This window comes from Pogoniulus pusillus, chromosome 2 (genome assembly GCF_015220805.1).
Source record: "Pogoniulus pusillus isolate bPogPus1 chromosome 2, bPogPus1.pri, whole genome shotgun sequence".
In the NCBI taxonomy this organism is placed as follows: Eukaryota; Metazoa; Chordata; class Aves; order Piciformes; family Lybiidae; genus Pogoniulus; species Pogoniulus pusillus.
Window position 1 is genome coordinate 50,377,737 of NC_087265.1, and position 27,978 is coordinate 50,405,714.

General features: G+C 45.3%; 1 protein-coding gene across 1 annotated transcript in view; it reads left to right on the forward strand.

The window, feature by feature from the left end:
- Nucleotides 1-24,945, forward strand: part of BIN1 (bridging integrator 1) — a 109,929-nt gene extending 84,984 nt beyond the window's left edge. The window contains 8 exon segments of the mRNA XM_064165767.1: nucleotides 3,320-3,470; nucleotides 7,081-7,209; nucleotides 9,938-10,045; nucleotides 11,883-11,906; nucleotides 16,059-16,151; nucleotides 16,592-16,702; nucleotides 20,803-20,904; nucleotides 24,170-24,945. Of these exon segments, the coding sequence (XP_064021837.1) occupies nucleotides 3,320-3,470; nucleotides 7,081-7,209; nucleotides 9,938-10,045; nucleotides 11,883-11,906; nucleotides 16,059-16,151; nucleotides 16,592-16,702; nucleotides 20,803-20,904; nucleotides 24,170-24,277 (826 nt within the window). The 3' untranslated portion in view covers nucleotides 24,278-24,945.
- Nucleotides 24,946-27,978: the final 3,033 nt, after the last annotated feature.

Sequence of the window (27,978 nt, forward strand, 5' to 3'; positions counted from 1 at the left end):
TCTTGTGCAAGAAAGGGAGGGTCTAGTATTTGGTCACTCTTAGGTCTGCAGCAAGAATGTGCATTTGTGCCACCACATGTTTGGGTGTGTAGGTCCTTTTTGTCCTCCTGCTCCCTCTCTTACTATTAATTTTTAGAAAATCAATCTCCAACCTACTTTGATGCTAAAGAATAAATTACTTTTGGCTAAAAGCAGCCTTGTCTGAGCCTTAGCTGAGGTGCTAACTGTTTTTTGTCTTTTTAGCTTGAGAATTTGGCAGGAGGTCACTGGTCTGTTTTTACCATATTGGAAAGTAGATTTCATCTTCTAGTGTAGGATTGGTACAAGCACATGGAGACCCATCTGCAGATGTTACTCCGCTCTTCCAGAACAGATGAACCAACCCTGTGAGAGGTCTGGGAGCTCAGCAGCGCTCAATGAAACTAGAGGATTCGGGCTTTTTCTTCAGCTGCAGTAACTGCACTAGACCCTGTTCCCAGCCTTCTGTTAGCAGAAGAAAGTTGACACTTTCCCTTTCCTGCCTGATATTCCTCTATTGGGCATCCTAGTTGCTGATGGGAAGGAAAAAGAGAGAGAGCAATGTCTGGGTTTTTTTGACCTGTGTTTACTGTGACTTGCATTTGGTCAGTGTGGACAGTCCCCACCCTCTTGCTTTTCCCTGTTTGCTGGAGCAAGCAGCCAGTTTGGAAACAGGGCTTTGCTCTGTATGGGCAGTGTGTGCTCCCTGGGGACTCATGAAGGACAGGATCCTGGTGACAATCTCACTTGGTGCTAGTTGCACTGGCTAAATGTGTGCAAGGCAACAAGTGCAGGAATGAAGGTAGCACTCGGGGGGGCTGGAAACAACTCGGCCAAAATTAGTACTGGCATTTTGCTAGGGGAATCAGCCAACAGATCAAACAAACTGTAAATAGTAGTGACTTAATGAAGGCTGTAGTGTGGGGCCCTCTCAACCCTTGTAGGATGAGGGGAGGAAACTGGGCCATCTTTCATGTGGGAGCCTTTTACCAATATATCTCCAATTTAAGTCACTGTCAGACACCAGAAATAAGGCACTGAAATGTTTTTTCATGGCTTTTAGAAAGCAAGCCTGAACTCCTTTCTCAGTGAGAGAGATGGTGTCTTTCAGGTCCTTGGAAGCGAACAGTCCACACTTGTGCTGATAGGCCTGCTAGTAGCCAATAGTCCCAGTATTCCCAGTGTAGTCTGGGCGTTTGAGGAATCCTAGCTTTCTAGCTATGTTCCCTATCTTCTCCAAAGTGCTTTCAGCTCTAGGGCAGGTAATGTGATTTCCAACCCCCTCCACTCTAGCACCAGAGGACTTATTTTGTCATTTCCTGCTCTTCCCTGGTGACTTCAATTTAGAGCAGGGCTTCTTTTTTTCACCCTCCAACTATTAGCTATTACTACTTCTAGTCTGTAGAGCAGCCTTGTCACTTTTGCAGAATCCTTCACACAACTCACCATTGTTAAGTGATTTCAATGTACCTCTGAGGAAGGACACCTGGAGGCATATTCAGTCAAACCAAGATCTGTAGAGGCTAGTGTGCATCTTCTTGAGACCCTCTTCCTTTCCCTGGGTGTGTGTCCCCCTGGTTGAGAGCTGCTGGCAGAGAACCTCACTGGGTTTGTTGCATCTTGTTGGTGTGCTGCTGGCATCAGTGTTATCAGAAACATCTGACCTGCATGCAGACCTGAGAACAAGTGCTTTGTGGGGAAATACGTGTGTGGGGTGTGGATATGGGGAGAAAGTGGGTGGAATGGGTAAAGGAGGAATGAATGAAGAGGGTATGAGAGGGGGAGCTTGAAAGCTGGAATGCCATGCAGGGGAAAGTGCTTGCTTCAAAGGGGAGGTTTGTTGAAATGCTTTGCTGTCCCTTCTTCCTTTTGCTATCCCCCTACTCGTGAGTGTTTAGGAATGAGGCTATCATGCATGTTAGCTAGTGATCACCACACCCCAGGCTTCCAGGTTTGAGTGGATGTACATGTCTGGAGCTCAGGGCTCTCTTGGGACAGAGCAAAGAAATAATGACAGAATCAGGTCTGCATTGCTCTAGTCCTGGCTCTATGCCAGTATTTATTACCTCAAGTTGTAAGAAAGGATATGTTCTTTTCAGCCTTCTCCCAAAGCATTTAACTTTCCAAGAGCTGCTGCTTTCTAAGTGGAGGCAAGTATTGCTCGCTGTAGATGAGGTTGCACAGCTCTCTTACAGCATTCTGTGATATTCTGGTTTTCAGCTGTGCGTAGTTTTGCCGAACTATAACTACTGTGAAAATATCCCCTACTGCAGTCTGTGCTTTTGCATGACTTGAGATGAATTGATGGGTTGCTTTTTGAGGAGCTGAATTTCAGCCAAGATGATTTAGCTGTTTCTGAGAATTAGCCTGTTGAAACGTTCTGGTAACTGGCTCTTTACTAGATCTCTTATGAAATTCCATACTGACATGACACTTGTCCAGAGCATGCCCTTAGGGGAAGGGGTGTGCCTCTTGTCAGTCCTTTGGTGAATCTGGTTAAATCTGTACAAATTGTAAACCAACAAATGTCATTGGCATATTCTCCTTGCATCTTAATTCCCTGAAGAATCTCTCTTGACTTTGTGTCTGAGTCCTGGAATAAGGGCCAACTGGAAGGGCAAAGGCAGAAGGTGTTAAGCATTGAAAACATAATGGACTTCCCATAATGGAGAAGTCTTTAGTAGCCACAGTCTTACAGTTTCTTTGCTGTCTGGCATGAGCTATGAAACCTTTGGCTACTTTGCTTCTATTTCTGTTTAACTGGTTTGTACCACATGAAAGAATATGATACTTTATACATACAGCCTTAGTTCAGGTGTTGCAAATCCATTAGTCACAACCCATGCAGCGTTTGGTACACCATCATGCAGAACAATTTTTAGCAGCAGAATTTAAAACTAAATAAGCTGCCAGAACTCCTTCCCCCATCTGCTTCCCCACTATTAGAAGATTGTGACTTAACTGTGCTAGATTCTAATATAACTTCCTTTAAGGAGGCATGGTTGGTTTTTTGGGTTTGTTTTTCTGTCTGAGGCAAAGTATATCTGAAGAGTAGGAATTTAGTGAGTAGCTTGCTGCAGAGTAATGCTGCTGTAGTATGTTGGACTGCAAGTGACTCAGCAAAGATGTTTCTCAGAAGCTTGTAGAGGCTTCAGATGTCTTCATCACGTGTCTGGGCAGCGAAGCAGAGAGATAATGGAGGCCACTGATACGTGCTGGTTAGCACAACTCCTCCTAAACTTGGCTCAGACTTCTTTCTCTCTTTCCCCTCTTTCTCTCTTTCTCTCTCCACTTCCTTCAGTGACAGCACCCCAGCGAAAACAAATAAAAGCCCCTCGCCTCCACCAGATGGATCTCCCATCACCAGCCCTGAGACCAAGACTGTCAACCATGAGCTGGAACCATCCACTTTGGAAGCACCTGGGGCAAGCATCCCAAAGTCACCATCTCAGGTAGTGTCCTCATGACGTTGACCGTGTCTTTGCAGTGTGAACACTGATGGCACAGACAAGAGCCAAAGACTTGCAATCAGTTGCTTTTTTTTGACTTCTTCCTGATCCTGAGCACAGAGATAGGACATGATGGGCTGTTACCCTTCGCTGCCGCCTTCTGAGAAGTTCCTGAGAATGCAAGCTACTCATTGGTCATTTTTGTATCGTGTAGGGAAGAACTAGGCTGGTTTTGAATGCCTCTACAGGAGAAAGGCTGGTAATACATTGTTCTGACAGGTAGGATGATCAAGAAGACCCAGGGAGAATGGAGTTGGAGCTAGATGAAGAAGTTTGTTCTTTACTTTTGAATTAAGCTGTGGAATTCAGTGGCCCATTTACTTCTCAACTTTTGTAACTGAGGAAAGTTCAAAGAAAAAAAGTTTAACATTGATGAGGAGGAACTCTGTGCTTTGCATAGTTGTTTTAATTTTGTCTCAAGATAAAATATTATGCTAAAGATAAAGTCATTGAATTCTCATGCTATGAAGAATTAGGTGGATTCCAAGAAGACTCTCTGTTATATGGAGTCTGATACCTTCCATGTGGATTTTGCTGGTCCTTTCCTTTCCCAGGAGGTATGCAGCAGTGTGTTCCAAATAGCAGATGTCACTCTTGGTACTCAGCATATCATATGAGAGATTTTACTTTGAGAGTTAGGAATTTTTTTTTCTTTGGATTGCTGAGTGCTGGAAAAGCTTAGGACAGAAAAATAGTAACTAGGCCAGATTTATGGCTGAAGTGAGACAACAGGAAGGAGTCTTGCAGGAAGAATTCAAGCAGAGAGATCTAACTGAATTTCTATTGCTTCTGAAAAGAAATGGGTGCAACTTGAGAACTTCACTGCTGCTTGTCCTATGTAGCAGTGTGATTCCCAGCCCAGGCTGGTGATGTAGACTATCTCCTGTTTCCAGACAGCTTCTTACAATATTTTTCTCTCAATTTCATTTTTAGTTACATAGGGACAATGTTTGTACATTGACTAAAGGGTCTTCTCCAGCCCTGTGAAATGCGTGGATGCCTGGCAGTGACTTTTCAGGACTTCTTCAGGGTCTCTGCACTGTTCAACATTGAGCAGCCTAGAGCAGCTTCACCACCACACTGGATCTTGGAGTAGGGTTATGTGTATAGGAGAGAGAGAATAGTGTGTCTGTGATTGCCTGCCTTTTTGTTTCTTTACCAGAGATTATCGTAACATTATTGAAATTTGGAACAAGAAATTGTACAGATTTATTGTTATTCACTGCAGATTTCACTCACCCTGCTTGTGGGCTGGCCTTGCTGAGTTTGCCTCTCCTCTTTCCTTTAAATAGTGTGAATAAGCCTTGTTTTTGACATCCTGCAAGTGCTTTCTCATGCATTTGCTGCCTTCCTGCCCACAGGAATGGGGCTGGAGGCACCTCTTGTCGAGCAAGCAGAGTATTCCAGCACAGACCCAACTGGAACCTCAGATGGGCCATGGGCAAGACTGCAATGTTATTTGTGGCTAATGCTGCCACCGGGTGGCAGCTCTTCCCCATCTATATTTAATTCATTTTCTACGGCCTCACTACAGTAAAGAACGAAGACACACTCCACAGTTGCACAATTTGCTAAGAGATAGAGATGACTCCAGAGGGAGAGGAGAATTTTCATACTCAAAGCCAAGTCTGGGGTCTGTACAGATAAAGTCTAGAAAGTGTGTCAGCTGCAAAACGCAAGTGTCTACACTCTCAACAGTGTTCAACTTTAATACTGAAATCTTCACAGGTGTCACTACTTTTGACTTATGGGTAAGTGACTTGTTCTAGAGTCCTCCTAGGTACTGGGGGCCTCATCCTCTGGAGGAGAGCGGACTAAGAAGCAGCAAGCAAGTACAAATCTCTGGCCTCTTCCTGTCTGAAATACTAATGCAAACCATAAGCAAAAGCTGTGGAGAGAGACAGCAAACAGGAGAGACCAAATAAAATACTAACTAAATGTTGAACTCTTACCTGTGCCAAAGCCAATAGAAACCAACTAACCAACCAACCAAAGAAACAAGGCAACAGACAAAAAAACCCAACAAAACCTTTTACTGTGCTTTAATTCTCAAACCCAGCTTATTTCTGTCTTCTGTAAGAAGCGACTGCTGTTAGCTATCCACACTGAGTAATGTGATGGTGACCACAGGGCTTTGGAAGTCTGTGAAATTCCAAAGGTCAGGCTTTTGCTCTCAGTTACACCACTGAAACACTGTAATGACACTTGTGAATCACGTCAGCACAACTATGGTGAATTTGGACAGATAAAGCTTTGTGGGACCAAGTCAGCAGGAAAAATTTCAGAAGTTCTGTTGTGTGCCTCGTAGCAGTTATTTGTATCTGAATCTCCAGGTATAACCCAACATCAGTACACAGTCTGGTTGCCTTCAGAACACGGTTTTAGAGGTTGGAGGTAATGCTGGATGCCTTGGAAGTGTTGGAGAAGGAAGAAGACTGATTAGAGAAATAAGTAGTAGAAGGGTTGGGATCTTTCTGACTTAGTTTGTAATTGGAGCCTTCTGTTTCTGCAGATAGTGGCTCTGTTCTGAGAGTGGGAGAGTGGGTGCTGACACTAATGTACTGCACCATTGTCAGATGTCTGAGTCTTGCTGCCTTGGTATCCTAGGTGTGATGAGAAGATCAAGTAACATGGCAGCAACTCATCAAAGTTTAATTTCAAATAGCAGCAATCACTGAACCTTGGGCACAAGTCAGTATGGAAAAGATGTGGATGAGTTGATCTAGAGAGGGCTGACCATGGCTTCTCACAAGGTTGTGGGTGCAGTGTCAGTCTGACTATTTAAACATGATGGTGGATATTGGGATGGGTTAGAGTTACTGGGTCAGATTTTCTTGTGCATCCTCCAGAATCTCCATCTGAGAAACATGACTTCATTGGTATCAATGCTCACTGGTGAAACTGAGAGCAGGGTTGGACCCACAGCAGTCATAGCCTCTCGGGAGTTTGAATTGTTCTTGTCTAAAGCTGAGAAGCGGTTAGATACCATCAAGAACTTCTTCAGACTTTTCTTGCTGAAAACCAGTGTACCAGCAAGCTGGTAGTGGGCAGATCAGAGTCTGTCGTCATGGTCGCCTACCCATAATAGGATAAATCCACTCTGATTTCTCACTCTCTTGGGCACGGTAAGTGTGGCAAAGGCCTCCCATTGCCAGGCAATGCTGGCCTAGTCTATTAAATCGTGTTCTCGGTGATTAATCTGCTCCCTGCCCAGAGGTTCTTTGGAAGTTGCACATGCTTTAATTATGTATGCATGTCCTGGCAATACATATTAATTTTGTTATGCTTCTCCTCTGCAGAGGGAAGCTTACCTACAGCTGAAGTGTAACTAATGGTGCCAAACCTTCTCTGGGGGCATGATGTTATTTGGTTTATTTTAATTCAGCCATTCACCCTTCCTCCCTCTCTCTTTAGATGGCATTGATTGGACCCTGCTATGTGCCTGTGGTTGTGATTTCCCTCGCCATCAGTTTTTGTGGCTAACCTGGTTCTTGTCTCTGATTTTTTTGGGTGTCGTCATCTGTGCTGTGGCCGTGTGCTCACTTGCATGCAGTTGAGGAAAGGGCCTCCGGTGCCTCCGCCTCCAAAAGTCACCCCCTCCAAGGAGATCAAGCAGGAGAACATCATCAGTCTGTTTGATGACAATTTTGTCCCTGAGATAAGTGTGACAACCCCTTCGCAGGTTAGCTGCTATGCCCTGCATTATACTTGTCTGCCTCTGGACTTTTCCTTTTGACTTGTCTTCTCTTTGGAGGTATCAAGCCATGAAACCTGGTCAGGCGAATGAAGAAGATGAGCTCAGCATTGGACAAGTTAGATAGGAGGCTAACATAGAGGAGAGAGCAGCTAGAAGGCAGCTTTGACTAACAGATTGCCTTTTATAAACTTTCAGTCATGAAAGAAACAAGAAAAATGAGGCTGGTGAAGATGCCAAAAGTGATCACTGTATTCGTTTAGCAACAATGCACATGGATTATAGGTCTTCTTGTATCCCATGATATGCTCTCTCCAGAGACCCTTATCTTGGGCGTGGATGAAGTATCTTTTCTGCTTTTGTGCATCCCCAATCGCTGACCCTGGCATCCATTCTAGTTCTGGGAGAGGGCAGTTTTGTGCTCTCCATCTGTCTTCAGGTATGGGCTTTGTGGTTTGAAGCACACACTTGCATAAGGAAGGCTAGCAGGAATTGTGTGAAGTTCTGTTTGCAGGGAGTAGCTGCCTCCACTTTAGGTGAGCAGGACTGTACTTACTGTGAATTCAGCACTGCTGACACAGTCTGTCGCTCTTCTCTAGCCAGTGGCTCCCATAAGCATATTCTTTTCTTCTCATGTGCCTTTTGAAGCACTGAAAAGGGAAAAACATTTAAAAATGTTATGAATAAGTATCTTCACTTTCCTTTTGATCTGCGTCTCTGCAAGAGAGGATGCTGAGGTGGGGAATTTTGTGTGAATCTTGGAGAATGGCAGAGAATCCTTATGTATATAGGAGCCTGACCAGATTTCTGGCTCTATCATGATACCTGCATCTACTTTTAATTTATATATACTTTTTTTTTTCCTTTAAATGCATATTAAAGCATAAGTAATGTCTCTATCAGAGCTTAACTGTGACACTGTGACTCATTCTCTAACTTTCTTTGCGTCATGCTGCTCCATTGCCTCTGGTTTGCTACTTTCTATCCAGCTGCTGAGGTGCAGTTCATAGGGAAGAGAGTCCATGTGTGATTTTGCAGTGCAGTAGAAGAAGCTTGCAGAGCAGAGGGATGATTTAACAGCAGTATTGGAAAGTGGGTACCACAGGCAGCTGAGCTTCCTTCTATGCTTCCTTCTCCTGTATTGTAATGGACAGCTTTACCTGCCTCATGGTTTGTGTCATGTATTTTCATGTGAGTGCTAGCTTTTAGTCAGACGTACTCTTCTACACCAACTACTGCCTTGACCCAGGACTGGATCTGCTGTGGCTTTCAATCGAGTGGGAAAGTTCTGAGAGCAAACTCTGACAGAGTAATCTTCACCAAAGAACTCAACAGCTACTGTTGTTCACTGTGTGGCCCAGTGCCGCTCCTGTCAGATGTCTTAGCTCTAATGAACTGTTCTGTAGGAGATCTGAGTAAAGGCAAGGGTTACTAGCCCTTGCATCTAGGTCTTGAATGGTAAGATTATTCCATGACTGGAGCCGTTGATGTCTCACTACCAAACAAAACCAAAGATTGGAGTTGGAGCCAATGGCAGTTGGCTTTGCATACTGGTCAGAGTTTATTACCATGACATGGGTGAGCTTGGCTCCTTGCCCTCATTCCTGTGATTCTCAACAGTTCATAAGTGAGAGAAAAATCTGTAAGAACATTGGAGTAAGAGGAAACTAGAGATGGTGAAAGTTGATGTTGTGGGTTGTATTCAGAGGACTTTCTCTTAAATGGTGTCTCTTGCTACATATCAGCAGTTTTTCCATTGGGGAAAAACTGTGAGAGACCAACCTGCCACACTTTGTGTTGTTGCAAGGGTAACTGAGGCAGCAGGGCCAGTGGGCTGGAAGGTCGGTGAAAACAGAGCTGTATCTTCCTAGAGAGGGTAGCTTCCTCAGAAGCTACAAAGTCGTGTCTTGTAGTGGTTGTGTTAAACCTAAAAAACCCAAAAGTGATACTTAGTTTTGAATAATAAAGGTTCTTGCCATTCCTAGTGTTTCAGTAGTGGTTACCAGCAAATATGCCACCATTGTCTTTGGAGTGTTAATCAAAGAAGAGAATTGTTTTGCTAACTGAGGAGAGTAGCAAAGCTTCTCAACTTTATGCTTTGTTGGAAGATTCACATGTGCCTATTTCTGGGATGTCCAGAAATGCAAACCATTGAAAACAGCATTTTTGGACTGAGGAGCTAGGGCGAGAAGCTGCCATATTCTGTCAGAAGGTAGGAGAAAATTAAGAGCTTTGGGAGTTAGCTTGATGTTTCTCAGGCTTGTCTTCCATTAGTTTGAGTGCTTGGATCTGTGTTCCTGAGAGAAGTTGCATGGATATCAGCTCTTTTGTATGCTTCCAAGGGAGTCTGTCCAGGACCTTCATTACAAAGGTATTTGGATGAGGTCTGGAGAGTTGGTATAAGTGGAAGACCCTCAGTGGCAGTGATTCTTTTGGCCACAGCAGCTCTGGTGCTTAGACCTTGTCAGCTCATCTGGCCAGGTGCAAAGTGAATGAGTACTGTGTAAAAGACTCAGGTTTGGTTTCCAGTGGCACCCATGCGAGCTGCCCGTGATTATAGGCAGCGAGCAGTCAGGAGTCACATCAGACGTTCGCACTGTCACCACATCATCTGTGCTTGCAGCCTTACCTCCTGGCCATCGCATACCCTCGCTCTACTGTGCACACGCCTGTGTGTCTAATGCTCGTACTGCTTTTCTTCCTTACTGCTGCCAAGTTTGATGCCCCTGGGCCCTTCCAGGAGGGAGCCAGCCTGTTGGATCTGGATTTTGATCCCATTAAACCAGATGCCACTGTGGGGAAGAACCCCACACCCGCCTCCCAGGTTGGTTCATATCACCATTCCTTCTCCTTTGATAACTGACTTGTTGCCAAGTGCGGCATGACCCGCACTCACGTGAATGATAATGTTGGCCCGGGGTGTGGGTAGCTGGGCTGGGTGCCCAGACCTGTGCCTTGCAGGTAGGCACTTTGATCTTCTCTATTGGAGGTGTAAGCCCAGTGAGAATCAGGTAGTTATTAGCCTAGCCACAGTCTGGCACTAGTTGTTTGTGGGATGTGCTTTGATCTATTGGCTGACAACTTGTTCAACTTCGTGTATGTTCTTCCTTAATTAGCATCCTGTGAATGCTCTGAGGATTTAAACTGTTACTCTCTGGATGGGAGTTCAGCCTCAGTTCTGTGCTCCTGCTATGAATTGCTCTCAAGGACACTGATAGTGTGCAGATACTTAAGGTCAATAGAGCTACAGATAGACATTCAAGTCACGTGAAACCCTCCTTTTTCAGGATATACCATAGCCTCTGTTCATAGTTAAGAAGTAGTTTCCCTCTCTGAGCATGCTTGCTGCACAGTGCACTATTAAAAAGGAAGATGGTTAATTCTGGTCTGCTCTATACCTTTTTCTATTCACTGTCAGAGGCAGGTGGACTGTGCTTGATTTTATGTCTAAATGGCTGGAGATGTTGAAGGGCATTCTGAATCTGGCTGTTGTCTTACCAAGGCTGTCTATTTCATATGTATGACATGGTTATTTTTTGGTACGGCTGCCATAAACATAACTGGGGTGTTTTTAGTGTTTCTGCAGCAGCATCATGTCAAGTAGACCCTACATAACACTGATTTTTGTAGCAGTAAGACCTCATTTATTAGAGAAATCAAACATTAGGCATCTGATTCTTCTAAACTAAAATACTGCATTTTCAAGATCGTGGTTAGTATCATAGTTTGACACACACCGGTATGGCAAGTTCCTTTTAGTGGGCAGATTGGCGTTTTGTGTCTTCTTGCCTTGGAGAACAAGCTGCATGTTATACCTATTTTAATATTTCATTTACTGGGATTTTTCTTCCTGAATTACCACTTAGAACCTGGGTAAATTGGTACACTCAGGACATGAGTATAAATTTAACTTAAACTGGAATTATTTGTTTCTCTTCCAACAAGCAACAACTATTTTGCTGAATGGGTTTTTCAAAATTCCTTAGCAGCAGCATATTTGGTGTGGTAATGTATTTTATTATTAGCTTCAGAAGTCATTAAAAGAAAGTCTGAAATCAATACTTTCTAATGGTAATCACAGTAGAAAATCTAGTGCAAAGTAAAGCAGTCAAATTATTTCCTGTAAAGTGAGCACTGTGGCAAAGAGTAACCTCTCTGATATTTGGCTACTGGTCCAAAGACATTGGTTGAAGTCTTATTCTGAAATCTTAAGTCAAATGGGTATGGATATGTGGGAGCATATTTAACCCTGAGAGACCACAAACTCATGAAGCTTTGGTGGTTGTTTAGGGTTTGTTTTGTTTGGTTTTTTTTTGGTGTGTGTGTGGGTTGTTTGGTTGGTTTTTGTTTTCCTGTTTGTTTGGGTGTTTTTTTTTCTGTCTGTGTGATCTGCCACTGATAACTGAATGTAGCTGGACTGTCTCCCTTCATACTACAGGAAGAAAAACCCCTTACTCAAATGCCTTGGTGCTTAAGTTTGAATATATAACAATGGGAGGGTTGTATAAATTTGGATGCTAATAACTAATTTAAAACCATGTAGAGATAAGTGGTGTTGAATGTGTATGTCTGCTTCAGTCTGATCAGCATCTGTAATGTTTGTACTCATTGAAATAATCACATATAAATGTTTTATTTTTGTTGCTCTTTGACATGCTTAGTCTTTACCTTGGGATTTATGGGAGGTAAGAACTTCACGTGGCTTTCATCTCTCATGATGTACTATGCATGTGCCAGTGCCATCTGTGTGCATACTTGTTTCCTTTCCCTTGCTGCTATTCCTTTCTGCAAATCCCAAACCAAAGTTGCTCTGTGCGCTGCTGAACATACCTTTACACTGACCCATCAGCAGGCAGATGTTTGCAAATCACTTTGGGCACTCTGAACCTTAATGTCACCATCAGTGCACAGCTTCATTGCTTTTCCATACTAACTGACTCATCTTTCCTTTGGCATGATGCTGTGACACTTCTCAAAAGTAATCCCACTGTGACATCATGCTCACCCTCCACACTCCACTGTTGACTCTGTCCATCCTCTTGATATTGTGCGCAATGCGTAAGTGTCTCAGCTGCCTCTCATCCCTACTGCCTGTACAAGTGGGTATACATACATGTTTGGAATTACCTGTGGTATTTGCTGTTCATTGACCATCATTGCCACAAAGACTGATGTGAAATAGCTCAGCCTGTGTCTACGCTGAAAATTAAGTTCAGGCCCAAGACTTACCTGGCATCTGCTTCAGCCTCAGCTTTGAAGTTTGCTACAGGTTCTGTATCTGAACCAAAGCCAGACCCCATTTTATGCTCTTTATCTAAAGTGCTGGGCCTGGGAAGATCTCAGATTGCTCCAGGTTAGACCACTGAAGCACAGCTATTTTTGAGCCCCTCTGGACAAACAGCCAACAGCACGGACAAAAAAAGCGTTTGATCTGGGTACTCCAGCCTGCTACTTGAGCTAACTCTGTCCCGTGGGGTGGATGTAATCACGTGTCCTTGGCTTATGCTGGGCAATTAAGTCCTGCCAACACTCTCAAGGGCCTAGAGTCAGTATTTGGGAGAACACAACTTGACCTTTGCTGAGAGCCTGGCCCAAGGACTCACTGTGGCCAGGGCTCCACTTCACATGAGCTTGGGTGACGCTGAGAAAAATCACACAAGGGAAATACCTATCATCTGTCATTCCCCTGTATGTGCATTGTCAGTCTGTCTTAGAAAGAAAGGAAGTCTGTGTTTTTGCAAGGAAAGATCTTGTGCCTTTTCAGTGGACGTGTTTTGGACCATTTCTCCCATCGTGGAAACTGATTTCACCCAAAGGACAATTTGGGCGAACAGGGAATGCTAGTAGACAAGGTGTTCTTACTGTGTCAGTCCTTGGCATACAGGGTTAAAGAGCAGAGCTCCCTCTAGCTGAGAAATCTTCCTCTTGCTCTCTAAATCTTCCAAAGTGTTTTTGTGATAATGTTGTTAGCTGTTGATGACAGGGGACTTGTTGCATGGTTACAAAGGTTAAAAATTGCAGAGAAACTTGGATGCAGCAGAACTTGCTTAGTTCTAGAGACTAGCAAACTTGCATTTGGTGTGTATGTTGCTGCTGTTGGAATAAGCCAAGCTTTCAAATCTGACAGCAGCAGAGAGAAATTCTTCCTCTTTCCTGTATAGTATTGTTCCATGACTGTAAATGCATTTGTAGGCCTTGGGCTGCCCAAAGGTACAAAGAAAAATCAGTAGCTGGCATAAGAATGCCCTTTGTGGAAATACAGGGGATTAATTTAGATTGCATTTCTGTAGTTATTACATACTGGTTCTGCAAATCAACAGCTGTGAAGAAAGGAATTAAGGTTGAGGGGTTTTTTTCTTGTCCAGGTGTTTTTTATGTTTGGCCAGATGGAGTTGGACTGTCATCCAGCCCAGTTCTAGTTCTGCTGAATCCAGATAAAAAGTAACCTGGGAGTGAATTTTACTGAGCAGGAGAATCCTTTGTAGCATTTCATATGCGTGCATTTACCCTTGCACTACCAAAGCTGCTGTGGGAATCCTCTGCAGGATGGGAACAGCTCTGCTGTTTATGATATCCTCTGGCAGAACAGGCCTGTAGACATGGTGATGATGAGACATGGGGAAAGAAGTGCTAGGAGAAGAAAGTGTGTGTTAAATGGCACCGCTGGAGCAGCTGAAGGTAATGTAGCAGCTTTTTGTTGAATCAAGGACTTATGTTTTGATATTGCATCGGTTACGAGAAACCTACTTAGAGCATTGTGCCAGAGCGTAGATAGGTGTGCAGTTAGGGGTTGTCATGGTCAGTACTTTACCCCAGGCTTTTGCAGAGTTGGGACTATGAGAATTGCTACATTAAGTGATCTGGTACAATGCCTTATTTTGAAAGTGGCTGTATTCAGGGCTAGATGCGTTTACCAAATGCGGATGTGCTACAGCTGATGTATTATGTATTGAAAATGGGAAATCCCTGTATAGCAATCTCTAATGTGCAAGTAGAAACTGAGTTTCTGGTTAAGTTCTGCAAAGAAGTGTGTGTGCTACCTGATGTAGAGAGCAAATGGATATACACTGACCCTGAAAACACTCGGAATGGAAATTAGACCCTTAACTTTTTTTGTTAGGAGTTTTCCCAGGTGCTGCCTGACCCGTCTTCCCAGGGGCTGACGTGCAGTATTGGTGCTACCAGATCAACTTTCTGCATTGCTGCAGGTTCTGGAAGGGACAAATAAAGGTCTTTAATTTTGTGTAAAACGGAGTTAGCCTGACCTCAGGTGAGGGAGAATAAAAATTTGAGCCTCTGGAAGTGTATCAGAGGTGTTTGGTTGATCTGCTCTTGTGCACAGAAACCCTATCCACGGGTTTTCCAGAACAGTCTCTAGCAGGCAATGATTTGTAGGTGGTGCTGAATATCTCTCCCTGGTGGTGGCAGCTGTTGTGCGCTAGAAGCTTCCCTCTCTGCTTACACAAATGTGTGCATGTGTGCGCACAACTCGTGCAATATTCATAGCAAATTCTTAGTAACAGGATATTCACCATAGAATCCACATTTACAGCTCTTTGAGCCTATTCAAAAGTCAAACTGGGTGACAGTTACCGCAGTTTTTGATTCCATTTAATTCACTACTGATAATACGTAGATGCTGGGTTACAGAATCACAGAATGGTTTAAGTTGGAAGGGACCTCAAAGCTCATCCAGTTCCAACCCCCTGCCGTAGGCAGGGACACCTCCCACTAGAACAGGTTGCTCAAAGCCTCATCCAACCTGGCCTTGAACACCTCCGGGGGGAGCATCCACAACCTTCCTGGGCAACCCGTGCCAGTGTGATGGTTTGGGCTCTTGCCTGCCCCCCCCCACTTTTGGAATTGCCCCAGCTAACTCAGACGGTCTCTGGGAATATAAATGAAGCTATTTATTTTACAGCAGCAAATATACAAGAGCTATTTACAAAATATACAGTTATATACAGAAATATACAAAGGATAAACAATACAGAAGCACAACTCCCCTCCCAGAAACCTCAGTCCCCAGGAGGGGCTCTCAAACCACCTCAACACCTCCCCTGGCCCTCTCAACCTTACCCCAGTTCTCAGAAAGAAGAGAGGTGCAGCCAAGAGGTTAGGGAGCAAGGTTAGTGGGAGCAAGGTTAATGAGATGTGACTAGGTCTGAAGGCAAAGGCAGAATGAAAGACAAAATGGAGAATGTTTTACTTCTTCTTCCCAGAACTCTCAGTGAGACTGTGAGCGAAGAGGCACAATTGTTTTCATTTCACTGCCCATTATCTACTTCTTTTACCAAAACATTCTAGCTTGCTTCAAACTAGCACAGCCAGTGTCTCACCACCCTCACTGTAAAGAACCCCTTCCTAACATCTACTTTGAATCTTCCCTCTGCCAATTTAAACCCATTACTCCTTGTCCTGTTATTTCTTGTTTATTGGTCCTGCGAAGTAGCCTATTCAGAGATCCTTGTTCCTTGGTGTGAGAGAGGATTTGTAGTCACATACAAGTAGGCGATCTATATAGTGATAGGTACTGGGCATGTATGAAGTAGGTCTGTGATTTAGATTCTGAAAATAAAGGTGCACAGGATTTTTTGGTGCTCTGTTGATTTCTTCTGCAGTATTGCCTGCTGTGTGACTAGTGAGGGAATGCAGGCTTTACTGTCATTTTCCTGGGTTGCAGAGAAAGAGGGAGACAATCCTCTTTAAGACTCTGAGGCTTCTCATCTATTTGTCAGCAGCATAGAGCACTTGGGCAAACTGAGCTGCACTTTTCTGCACAAGCACGCAGCCACAACGAGTGTTAACTGTCTCCCTGGATGACTTTTGTCTTGTAGTCCGCAGAAGCAGCCCATGCAGGAGCAGAAGCAGTTGTTTCAGAAGTAACAGCTGGAGCTGAAGCTTCTAAAACTGAAGCCGATTCGGGATCGGTAAGCACCGTGAGAGACAGCAATCCCTTTTCTCTGTTACGTCTCTTTGTCATACAGCAAATGTGGATGCTGTTTGTGCTGCGAAAAGAGATGCGTGGCTGCTTGGTAAAAAACAGTTCTGCCACTCCAGCAGTTGCAAAGGTCTTATTCAGAGGCCAGACTTACTTTCTGGATTTTAACTGTGCAGTGATTATGGAGAAACTCTTCTGGAAGATCCAGCGAAAGAACTGTCCCTTCATTCGTGTTGTGAAGCCATGCCAAGCTGTCTCTGCTGTCCTTTGAAGTGCCTGTGTCACTGACTCATGTGCTGGGAAAGCCTGCTGGGGCCATGGGTGTGGTGGGGATGTGAATCCTCCAGGGCGGACTTAGAGCTGCAATTTTGGATTCTCTTTTCTCACTGGCTTATTTTTTTTCCCTTCCCTGACTGCGCTGCCTACCAGAGCTCTCTGCCTGCTGTTGTTGTGGAAACTTTCCCTGCTACCGTCAATGGCACTGTGGAAGGAGGTGCTTCATCTGAAAGAGCTGACATGCCCCCAGGATTTCTCTTCAAGGTGAGTTTGTGACAGTGAGGTAACAAGTTCCTGGTGACTTTATTTTTCAAATAAATTAACTGCTTCTGTTCATCATGGCCATGGGCTATGCTGCATTGAAATGGAGAAAGAAAGTTGAAAGGGAGATACATCTCACTCCCCAGCAGCCCAGCTTAGAATCATAGAATCAACCAGGTTGGGAGAGACCTCCAAGCTCATCCAGTCCAACCTAGCACTCAGCCCTGGCCATCAACCAGACCATGGCACTAAGTGCCCCATCCAGGCTTTGCTTGAACACCTCCAGGGATGGCAACTCCACCACCTCCCTGGGCAGCCCATTCCAATGCCAATCACTCTCTCTGACAACAACTTCCTAACAACATTCAGCCTGTACTTCCCCCAGCACAACCTGAGGCTGTGTCCCCTTGTTTTGTTGCTGCTTGTCTGGCAGAAGAGACCAACTCCACCTGGCTACAGCCTCCCTTCAGGTAGTTGTAGACAGCAATGAGCTCTGCCCTGAGCCTCCTCTTCTGCAGGCTGCACACCCCCAACTCCCTCAGCCTCTCCTCACAGGGCTGTGCTCCAGGCCCCTCCCCAGCCTTGCTGCCCTTCTCTGGACACCTTCCAGCACCTCAACATCTCTCTTGAATTGAGGAGCCCAGAACTGGACACAGCACTCAAGGTGTGGCCTGAGCAGTGCTGAGCACAGGGGCAGAATAACCTCCCTCCTCCTACTAGCCACACTGTTCCTGAGCCAGCCCAGGATGCCATTGGCTCTGCTGCCCACCTGGGCACACTGCTCCTCTCTACCAGTACCCTCAGGTCCCTTTCTTCCCGGCTGTTCTCAGCCAGTCTGGCCCCAGCCTGTAGTGCTGCTTGGGGTTGTTGTGGCCAAAGTGCTGAGCCCAGCACTTGGCCTTGTTCAATCTCATCCCCTTGGCCTTTACCCTCCCACCCAGCCTGGCCAGGTCCCTCTGCAGGGCTCTGCTACCTTCCAGCAGATCCACACCTGCTCCTAGCTTGGTGTCATCTGCAAACTTACTGATGCTGGACTCAATCCCCTCGTCCAGATCATCAATAAAGACATTGAACAGGACTGGGCCCAGCACTGATGTTTGGGGAACACCACTAGTGACTGGCTGCCAACTGGGTGTGGCACCATTCACCACCACTCTCTGGGCCCAGCCCTGCAGCCAGTTCTTGGCTGATATCAGAGTGAATCTGTCCAAGCCATGAGCTGTCAGCTTGGCCAGGAGCTTGTTGTGGCAGACAGTGTCAAAGGCTTTGCTGCGGTCCAGGTAGACTCCATCCGCAGCCTGCCCCACATTCACCAGGCAGGAATCTGATCTAAAAGGAGATCAGGTTGGTGAGACAGGACCTGCCCTTCCTAAACCCCTGCTGGCTGGGCCTGATCCCTTGGCTATCCTGTAGGTGCTTTATGATGGCACTCAGGATGACCTGTTCCATGCCCTTGCCTGGCACTGAGGTCAGTCTGACAGCTCTGTAGTTTTCTGGCTCCTCCTTTCCACCCTTCTTGTGGATGGGATCCCATTGGCAGCTTCCAGTCTTCAGGGACCTCTCCAGTGAGCCAGGACTGTTGACAGATGATGGAGAGTGGCTTGGCCAGCTCAGCTGCCAGCTCTCTCAGCACCCTAGGATGGATCCCATCCGGCCCCAAGGACTTGTGAGGATCCAAGTGGCCCAGCAGGTCCCTTACTTCTTCCTCCTGGATTACAGGGAGACTCTACTGGTCCCTGACTCCATCTGCCAGCTCAGGAGTCCAGCTGTCCTGGAGACAACATGTCCCACTATTGAAGACTGAGGCAAAGAAGGCGTTCAGCACCTCTGCCTTTTCCTCATCCCTTGTTACTGTATTCCCCTCTGCATCCAATAAGGACTGGAGGTTGTCCCTGCCCCTTCTCTTGCCATTAATATACTTAGAGAAACATGTTTTATTCTCCTTACCAGCAGTGGCAGCCTAAGCTCCAAATGGGCTTTTGCCTCTCTAATTTTATTTTTGCTACCAGACCTAGCAACATCCTCGAACTCTTCCTGGGACACCTCCCCTCTTTTCCAAAGGTGATGCACTCTCTTTTTTATCTTTAATCCCTTCAGCAGCTCCCTGCCCATCCAGTCTGGCTGCCTCCCTCCTCGGCTCCTCTGCCGGCACAGTGGCACAGCTGCTGCTGCGCCTGCAGGAGTTGTCTCTTGAAGCAGCTCCAACCTTCCTGGACCCCTTTGTTCTAAGGGCTCTTTCCCAGGAAACTTTCTGAGTTAGTTCCTTAAATAGGCTGAAGTCTGCCCTTGGGCAGTCCAGTGTGGAGGTTCTGTGGGTGCCTCTCCTGGTTTCTCCATCTATTGAAAACTCTGTAATTTCATGGTCACTGGACCCCAGGCAGCCTCCGACCTCCACATCCCCCACCAGCCCCTCTCTGTTTGTGAGCAGCAGGTCAAGCAGGGCTGCACCCCTGGTAGGCTGTTACGAGGTAACAGCTGAGATAAGAAGTTGTCCTCCACACACTCTAGGAACCTTCTAGACTGCCTCTTCTCTGCAGTATTTAAGTCCTAGCAGATGTCTGGCAGGTTAAAATCACCCACAAGAACAAGGGCAGGTGATCTTGAGACAGCCTCTAGTTGCTTAAAGAGTAATAAATCAACCTCTTCTTCCTGGTTGGGTGGTCTGTAACAGACTCCTACCAGGATGTCAGCCCTTTTGGCCTTCCCCTTAATTCTCTTCCATAGGGACTCAATTTGATCATCCTTAATCTCTACCTCCATGGCATCCAGAGCATCCCTAATATACAGAGCCACTCCTCCACCCCTTCTCCCTTGCCTGTCTGTCTCTCTTGAAGAGTCTGTAGCCATTGATCACAGCACTCCAGTTGTGCAAGTCATCCCACCACCTTTCTGTGATGGCGACAATATCATAGTTTTCCTCTTGTACCAAGGCTTCCAGCTCCTCTGGTTTGTTACCATACTGCATGCATTAGTGTACATGCACTTCAGCTGGGCTGCTGGTTTTACCCCTATCTCTGGCCTACCACCCTCAGCCTCCTTCAGTTTGCTTCATGCACTTCCAGATCCCTTGAAGGATATGTAGGAGCATCAGTGTCTAAATGCCTGGTGTGCTGTATAGCAAAGTCCCTGCTTCTCTCTTCTGCAGTTATTTCTGGTGCTGTGGTAGTGTCAGTCACAAAGTCTGGCTAGTAGATAAGAAATTGTGCTCCAAACTAGATAGGCTAAGCTTTGATGCAAGTGGCAAATAAAGAAGAGTTGGAAACACCAGTAGGGACATAGAACTTTGTGTTTGAGGAAATTGGAAAGCCAGGATGGACATTAAAAAATGACAGGATTAGAGCAGGCCAGCACGGATGCACAGTGCCCAGAGACATGATGGTCTCCTGCCGTAGGAATGCTTTTCTTCTGCTTTAGTCATGCCCATGCATCATTTTACCTTCTAAGTTGTCTTGTTCCGGGAGTTGGGCACCAAGAGGAGAAGAATGACACAGCCTTGAAGAACAAACACATTTGAACTGTTCACAGATGGTGTTACAGACTTTAGTGCCTGAAGAGGAGAGCTGTGGTTTGAAGCAGAAAAGCTGTGATGGAGATATTGATAGGAATTAGCCTGATTACCAAAGCAAAAATAGGGTAGAATATAATCGCTTGAAGATCCACACTGATTCTCTTCCCTACACTCTTGTGGCAGAAATAGGAGACTGTAAGCTCCAATAACATTGCAGTACAGCTGTAGGAAGAGTACAGGGCACCATTCAAGTGAATCCAGTCTTTTTACCCTGTGAGACTTTTAGACCCATACCATGGTAATTCAACCGTATTAAGTAAGGATGGGGATGTGCTGGTGCATAAGAAGTAGAGACTCACCAGGATACCCTTGTGGCAAATGTGAGCTGCATTCCAGGCTGTATGAGCAAGCATGTAGCCATGGAGCAGAATGGTTATTGCCACAGATGTGACAAGCAACAGGATGGGTCAGATGGCCTCCAAAGGTGTCTTCCAACCTGGATCACCCAACAGATCAGTGAAGAGGAAAGCCTTGTTGCCCATTCAGAACTGGGTGAAAAAAGTTTGGCCTCACCTAAGCTCTTCTTTCCCCATAGGTTCAAGCCATGCATGATTACACAGCCACTGACAGTGATGAGCTGCAGCTGAAGGCTGGGGATGTGGTGCTTGTGATTCCGTTTGAGAACCCTGAGGAGCAGGTAAGTGGGGATGACAAGGTGTGAGTCTGGGTTGAGAGGAGCCAAGACGATTTCCAAAGCTGCTGCTTCCTCCACTAACAGTTGGCTGGCTGGATGTTGAGCCATCAGTTTGTGGCTGGGAGCTGGCCAGAGAACAGATTGTCCTTGGGCTTGAGATTGGCTTCCTGCAGAGTGGAGGACACTGCTTGTGACTGGAAAGTGAATACTTTATCATGCATAAAGCATGTGAAATAGCCAGGGCTTCCTGCCTGTATCAGGGCATTTAAGCCAGTACAGTGGCTTCCTTCATCAGGGACCCCAACAGAGCCTTCTGAACTTTGCTCCAAAGCTTGAAGGACGTTCCCTATGAACTGTGCACACTGTGGCATAGCCAGGAGTGACCGGCTTCCGATAATATTTTATTCTCTTGAGGAATGGTGGAGTTCTGAGAGAGCCTCTTGCCGTGGGTGATGTGTTGCAGTTGAGCATAATCATGGCTGGGACAGTGTTTGGTCAACAGGTGGCAGGAGAGCCAAAGACTGGAGCAGATAACTCAGCTTTACAGAACAGTCTTACTGTCAGTCTCCAAACTGAATTTAATCGTTGATGCTTATCTTCAATCCGACCTATTTCCAGAAGTCTTGAGTAAAACCCCCTCACTTGCTGTGTTTCAGGACTTCTGGGTGATAAAGTCTGCAGCAGTTTTACTACACTGTCTGAAGGAGGTGGTGATATTATAAAATTCTTGCTCATGTCTCCGGGTTTTTTGTTTGGAAAAGGAAGGGAATTCTCTGAAATGAATCAGTAGTCCCCAGCTCTTTGAGTTTGGCCATGCCCAGACAAGATCTGGATTCTACAAAGAGTAAAGGGAAGGGAAGGTGATGTAGTTCACTTGCAGTAGAAGATGTGGATCCTCTTTGTTGTGGATTAGCTGGTGGCTTTGTGAATTACAGAGGTAGATCTTGCTGCTGCTTGTGAAATGTTCCTGCAGAGCTAGGTGTGCCTGGGGGGAAGGGTTGTATGGGAAAGAGACAGATTCCTTCTGGAGACAAGACTCGTCACTGCGCGGGACTGCCCCGCAGAAGCGTTTGTGAGCATTTCTTCCTCAGACAGCTTTCTGGATGGGAAGTGAGTGGCAGCTCCCCTGGTTTCTGTGGTATGAGGCGGCATTTGTGGAGCAGAGTTTTTCAATGCCCTGTGTTTGCACTCTAGCTGGATGTGGGTGCAACAGCCATGAACTCGAGACTCTCCAAGCTGCAGAGGGTGAGCTCTGAGTGTTGCTAACATGATGCTGTAGCTGTACTGAAGCCCTCTAACCTTCCTACAGTGTATCTTGTGCCACAACTCATTTCCCTAACGTGGACTGTGTGCAGCCAGAAACTGTTAGCTGTTAACATGTGCATGAGAACTGCGCATGTGAGTGGAACAGGCTTAGGATAATAGACTGTGATCCATGTCCCCAGCTTGCAGCTCAGTTGTCAGTTTGTGGGTGCATCAGCCAGATCTGGATTCCTCTCTCTTGATAGAAGCAAGAGTGGAGGACAGCAGTGCTTCTGAACTGGCGCTTCAAGTGACACGGTTCAGAGTTGGCAAAGGTTAGTCTGGGTCCTTGTGTCTAATTCCCACAGCTGAGGAGACCCTTTGTAGCAAGATGAAGTGGGAGTAATGCATGCTGTATGGCACAGATGCTATATGCAAAGGGATGAGCTTTTGCATTTGCCATGCTGTGAGCTGGAAGCTGCCTTCCAAACACTTGGGCCCAGCATCTTCTGCCTAGTCATTTCCTGATTTATGGCATGTAGGTCCTTATGCAGCCTCTGCAGCTGGCTGCTGCAGATTGGGCTCCTGTCTCATGCCTTTCTCATCACATCCCCTGAATGCTCAACTCTAAGGCAGCAGCAAAGGCTACCTGAACCTTCAGGAAGTGGGGAACTGTACAGTCTGCAGGGAGCAGGGAACTGGAATACAATGGCTGGTCTGAGCTGCTGCTACAAGAAACATGGAGAGAACAGGACAGAGGGCAGAAGCTGCAGAATGGCAGTAGAAAGCAGTATGCACCCCATGGATCACCCCTAGTGAGGGCTGCTTTACTTCTGCACTGTGCAGGTACTGCTTTGAAGAATTTTCAAGGGAGACATTGCTTGGCCCAGGTAATGCCTCTCAGTTCCATGAAAGCACAAATGTCAGGACAACTGTGAAGCACACACATGCATGCCCTATTTCTCCACAGCTCAGGGCATCTGAGTACTTCAGCGCTGGCGAGTGAGGTAGTTGAATGTGATTACGCATCGCTAAGTGAGGCTGGTGCATGCTTTGCCCAAAGAAATGGATGCTGCATGGGGAACTGCTGATTCCAAACCCAATTACCTGCTCTGACTGTTAAGTTTGGAGGCAGCAGTCCCCCATGCAGCGATCTTGCTTTGTGCTACAACCTCATCCTATGGGCTGCATCACTGCAAATAACTCACGTGAGTAGATATATTCAGACACCGAAGGAGTGCTTCTGTGGTAGCAGATCCAAGGCATGAAGAATAGGGTGGTTGCACATCTGAACTGCAAGTAGTTCAACCTTCTCTTGTCGTACTTTGGATGGAGCAGAAATCTCAGTGCTAGCAGACAGAGGGTGGGAAGTCTGGTTCTCTTCCTGGCCAGGGTCTACCAAGCAGTGAAAATTTATCCATGTTTATAGATGTATAGATAGGGTGGCTAGGGAGGACCCTTGTGACAGATCTTGAGTCTTATGTATAGTACAGATTTGGGAGTTTTGCCAACCTCACCTTGTATCAAGCTGAAAAAGCTGCTGGATTTTGGGGAGATGGGTTGAGCTCCCCAGCTCTCAGGTCTCACAGAACAGAATTTCAGCATAGCAAATGAGTCTCACTTTGTCTGTACCAACCTCTCTGAAGTGCTAATCATCCATGTGCCCTGACTGATCCAGGCAGGGGTGACTCCTATCTTGCAGCTCTAGAGACTTTCTTCAGCAGAACTTTTTCTGTTTCAATGAGTTTAAATTATGACATGTTTGTATTTCACTTAATAGTTGTTTACAATTTCATTGTCTCTAGGCACTCTGGGTCAGATAGGAGTTTTTGGTACCAACTCAGACAGGGTGTAGTCTTCTCCCTGTTTAAGGGGGAATGGAAACATTTTTTTTCCCTCTCTCCCATCCTCTTCCTGGATTGTTTCCAAGACAGATATGAGCATGGCTTTGTTAGTGCCTTGACACCTCTCTGGCCTGCACTCTAAGGAAAATCCCTGCTCACATCTGATCTGTCTTTTCCCTCAGGATGAAGGATGGCTGATGGGTGTGAAGGAGTCTGACTGGATCCAGCATAAGGAACTTGACCAATGCCGAGGGGTTTTCCCTGAGAATTTCACAGAGCGGGTGCAATGAAAGTCCAAGCCCACCAGTCAACATTTCTGCTGGAAGAAACAAGTTTTCTGGTAGATATTGAAAAAAAGAGCAGCAAAATAAAAAGAGGAGAATTTTAAAGGAACAGAAGCCTGAAATAAAAAGTCAACTTGAAGGGGATGTTCTTCTTGAATAGCAAGGTTTCAGAAGTAAATCGAAATTCAAAGTGTTATCAAAATAGATACATACTGATACTAAGGCAAGTCAAATACCCTCTTCCCCTTTTGATTTTAAGAGCATTTGGATTCAGAGGACTGATGCAGAAGCAACTGAGTGTGGTTCTCTAATACTGCACTGACTGGACTGGTGAGATGTCAGTCTGATCCCTGGAAAGGCAGTGTTTGTTTAATGGCTTGAGAGCAGAAGCTGCATTTGCTCTTGGATGGGTTCATCTGTTTTGTCTTGAAGGTGGCTTGTATGGCAGCCATAAAAGTTCAGCCTTCCCTACCTGTTCAACCATCAGTAGGCCAAAATTTCTGTTATGCTGTTGGAAAAATATTTAGTATATAGTGTTCAGCAATACAATGTGTGTGTGTGTGTGTGTGTTTTATTTTCTTCCTTTAAAACAGCATTACACAAACTGTGATTTTGTGCAGGTGAAGATAGAGGAAACTACATGGAAAGGACATAAAGAAGATGAAAAATGTGAAGCTGTGCTTGGTCCAAAGTTCTTTCAAATGCAGACACCTAAATTCATGCTGTAGTATTGCCCTGTGAAATGGTAAGGGGAATGGACAAATTCAAGAGGACAAACAAGACAAAACAAGTGGATACCATTTAGATAGCTCCAAAATTCAGGAGAAGTAATCCTCTGCTGCTAAAGCCGTTTGAGTGGTTTCAGAAAAGCTTAGATTCATGTAGGAGGAAGTTCACTCTAAAATATGTCTACTTAGAAAATTTGCTTTTAAAAAAGAAGACGAGGGAAGAATTTTTTTTCTGGAAGACTATCTAAGAAAAAACATGGAAGGAAAGAAAAAAAACAATTTGCTTTCTGTGTTCTTAACTGGCATTGCTACTTGTGGAATTGTATTTCTTGTTTTCCTTTGAAGAGTTATGTAAGTGAAATATTGTTAGATCAGCTTTCTCCAGTGCTGTGCTGGTGATCAAGTTAACCTCTATGAAAACTGTATTCTTGAAATCCTCATTTAGAGATGCCTGCATGACTTCATGATATTTCAACGCATTAGGAAGGAAGGCAAGAATTTCAAAGTATCAGTTTCCAGAAGACACTCTGCAGTCTAGTACTGATTCTGAGGCCTTTCCTGTACCTTTCCTTTGCTTCTGTTTGTTTTTGAGTTTTGCTTTTAAGTTTAAACAAGCAGATGACAAGTCTGTTTCAGAGTGCATATTACACTTGTTCAAAGAAGCCAGTCTGAACCTCCAACACTCTAAAGTCCCACAAAGGTACTTTAAACTCTACTTGAATACTGATGCAGCTGGCAAGCAGGTCAGGCTATTATTTTTTGTGGCTTTCCTTACCCCCACCATGATCTTTCTGTCTTGAAGGGATTTTTAACAGTGAGGTTACCTCCTGCTGCAAATGGATGAGATCATTCTCTGAAATAATCTTCCTAACTGTTAGGACCTGGCTTTTGTCAAAGATGCGTGGGATGCTGACACACACACTACTGAAACCCCTACCTTTTCCAGTCTGTTTTCATTATTTATAGGGCAAAAGTGGATTTACTTATAAACAAATAAGGTTAATTCTGAGAGACAGATCAGATTTTGATTAGAAGATGTAGTATAAATTCATGAATTCCTGGAGTTCCTCCTGCTTTCAGCTTGGGAGATGATCTGTGATAGTTACTTACAATGTTACAAGCATCAAATTCTGTCCTATATACCCAAATCCTTTCTCTCTCTCTCTAGTTTTCTTCTAAATAAACATACAGGAGTTTATTTTTTACTTCACTGTTACAAAACCTAACAGTATTTAGGAGTAACTGCTCATAATACAGAAGGACTGGACTCTGTAAGTAGGGTGAGCTGTTGCTTTAGAATACTATCCTGCTTGATGTGTCTTTTTTCCCTTATTTTTTTCACCAGGATTGTCTTTATTATGCCTCTTGTTTTCCAGAATATCTATTTTTCTGCATTCGTGACTCCCATTATCCTTTAAAGAATATTCATTTAAACCCCAGACCTTTAAATACATGTAGAAATCTATATATTGAAAAACAGGTTGATCCAATTTACCTGAGACTCTCAGCTTAAAATGTTTATTTTTATGCAAACCTGTGGATTGGTGTTTGTGTTTTTTAGCAAAGGACAAGTACCAGAGCTGTGACTTTTTTTGTTGTCTTGCAAGTAACTGTTGTAGAGCATTTGGAAAGCTGTGCTGATACCTAATTTATTGTGGGGTTTTTTGCTGTTACTGTTGTTGTCTGCTGCTGAACCAAGTGACTATCCCAGCAAAGATCCTTGTTAGGCCTTTTCATTTTACTGAGCTTGCAAAGCAACTATTCAGTACTGTATTGTCCCTGCAGAAGTGGCAACACTCTGCAAAAAAGGGGCCTTGTTTTCAGGTCACAGGAGCGATGCTCACATACTGCTAGTGGGGAGGATGTTGCATCTGTCCATTTGCTTTTCCTGAACCCCGAAGTCCCAGCCCCTAAACCCTCTTGCTTAGAGCAGGTGGAGTGGGTTACCTGGACCTTGCATCGCTCACAAATAAGTGGTGTCAGCACATCTTAGGTTCTGAAAATGCAGGATCAGACCCACAATTTGTAATTGCCTTACATGAGGGTAGGATGGCATAGCTTGCAGATGGCAGTGGTTTTTGGAGCCAGGAGATTTCTTACCTCCTCACGTTCAGCCCATTTTATCAACCCAAACTCTCCAGCATTCACTATTTTTATGTCTGCTAAATACTTTGATTCTGGCTGGTGTTAGCTGGTGAAATGCACTCCCCATTTTCTTTGGCTTAGGACTGATTCAAATCGGAGGAGGGACAGCACATTCTCAGGCAGGCTGTGCCCACAGTGATTTTTTTTCAGTTTGCAGGCTGAACTGAAAAATCCTGGGAAAAAAATTGTAAGGGCGACCTGGGACAATTTGTTTTCCTCCCCCCATTGTCTTAGTGGAATGAGAAAGAGAAAAACTCAAACACTAAAAAGAAAATCTTTCAAACAAAAATGAAACATTCATTTGTAGGGTTGCTCTTCCTCTCCTCTCCTCTCCTCTCCTCTCCTCTCCTCTCCTCTCCTCTCCTCTCCTCTCCTCTCCTCTCCTCTCCTCTCCTCTCCTCTCCTCTCCTCTCCTCTCCTCTCCTCTCCTCTCCTCTCCTCTCCTCTCCTCTCCTCTCCTCTCCTCTCCTCTCCTCTCCTCTCCTCTCCTCTCCTCTCCTCTCCTCTCCTCTCCTCTCCTCTCCTCTCCTCTCCTCTCCTCTCCTCTCCTCTCCTCTCCTCTCCTCTCCTCTCCTCTCCTCTCCTCTCCTCTCCTCTCCTCTCCTCTCCTCTCCTCTCCTCTCCTCTCCTCTCCTCTCCTCTCCTCTCCTCTCCTCTCCTCTCCTCTCCTCTCCTCTCCTCTCCTCTCCTCTCCTCTCCTCTCCTCTCCTCTCCTCTCCTCTCCTCTCCTCTCCTCTCCTCTCCTCTCCTCTCCTCTCCTCTCCTCTCCTCTCCTCTCCTCTCCTCTCCTCTCCTCTCCTCTCCTCTCCTCTCCTCTCCTCTCCTCTCCTCTCC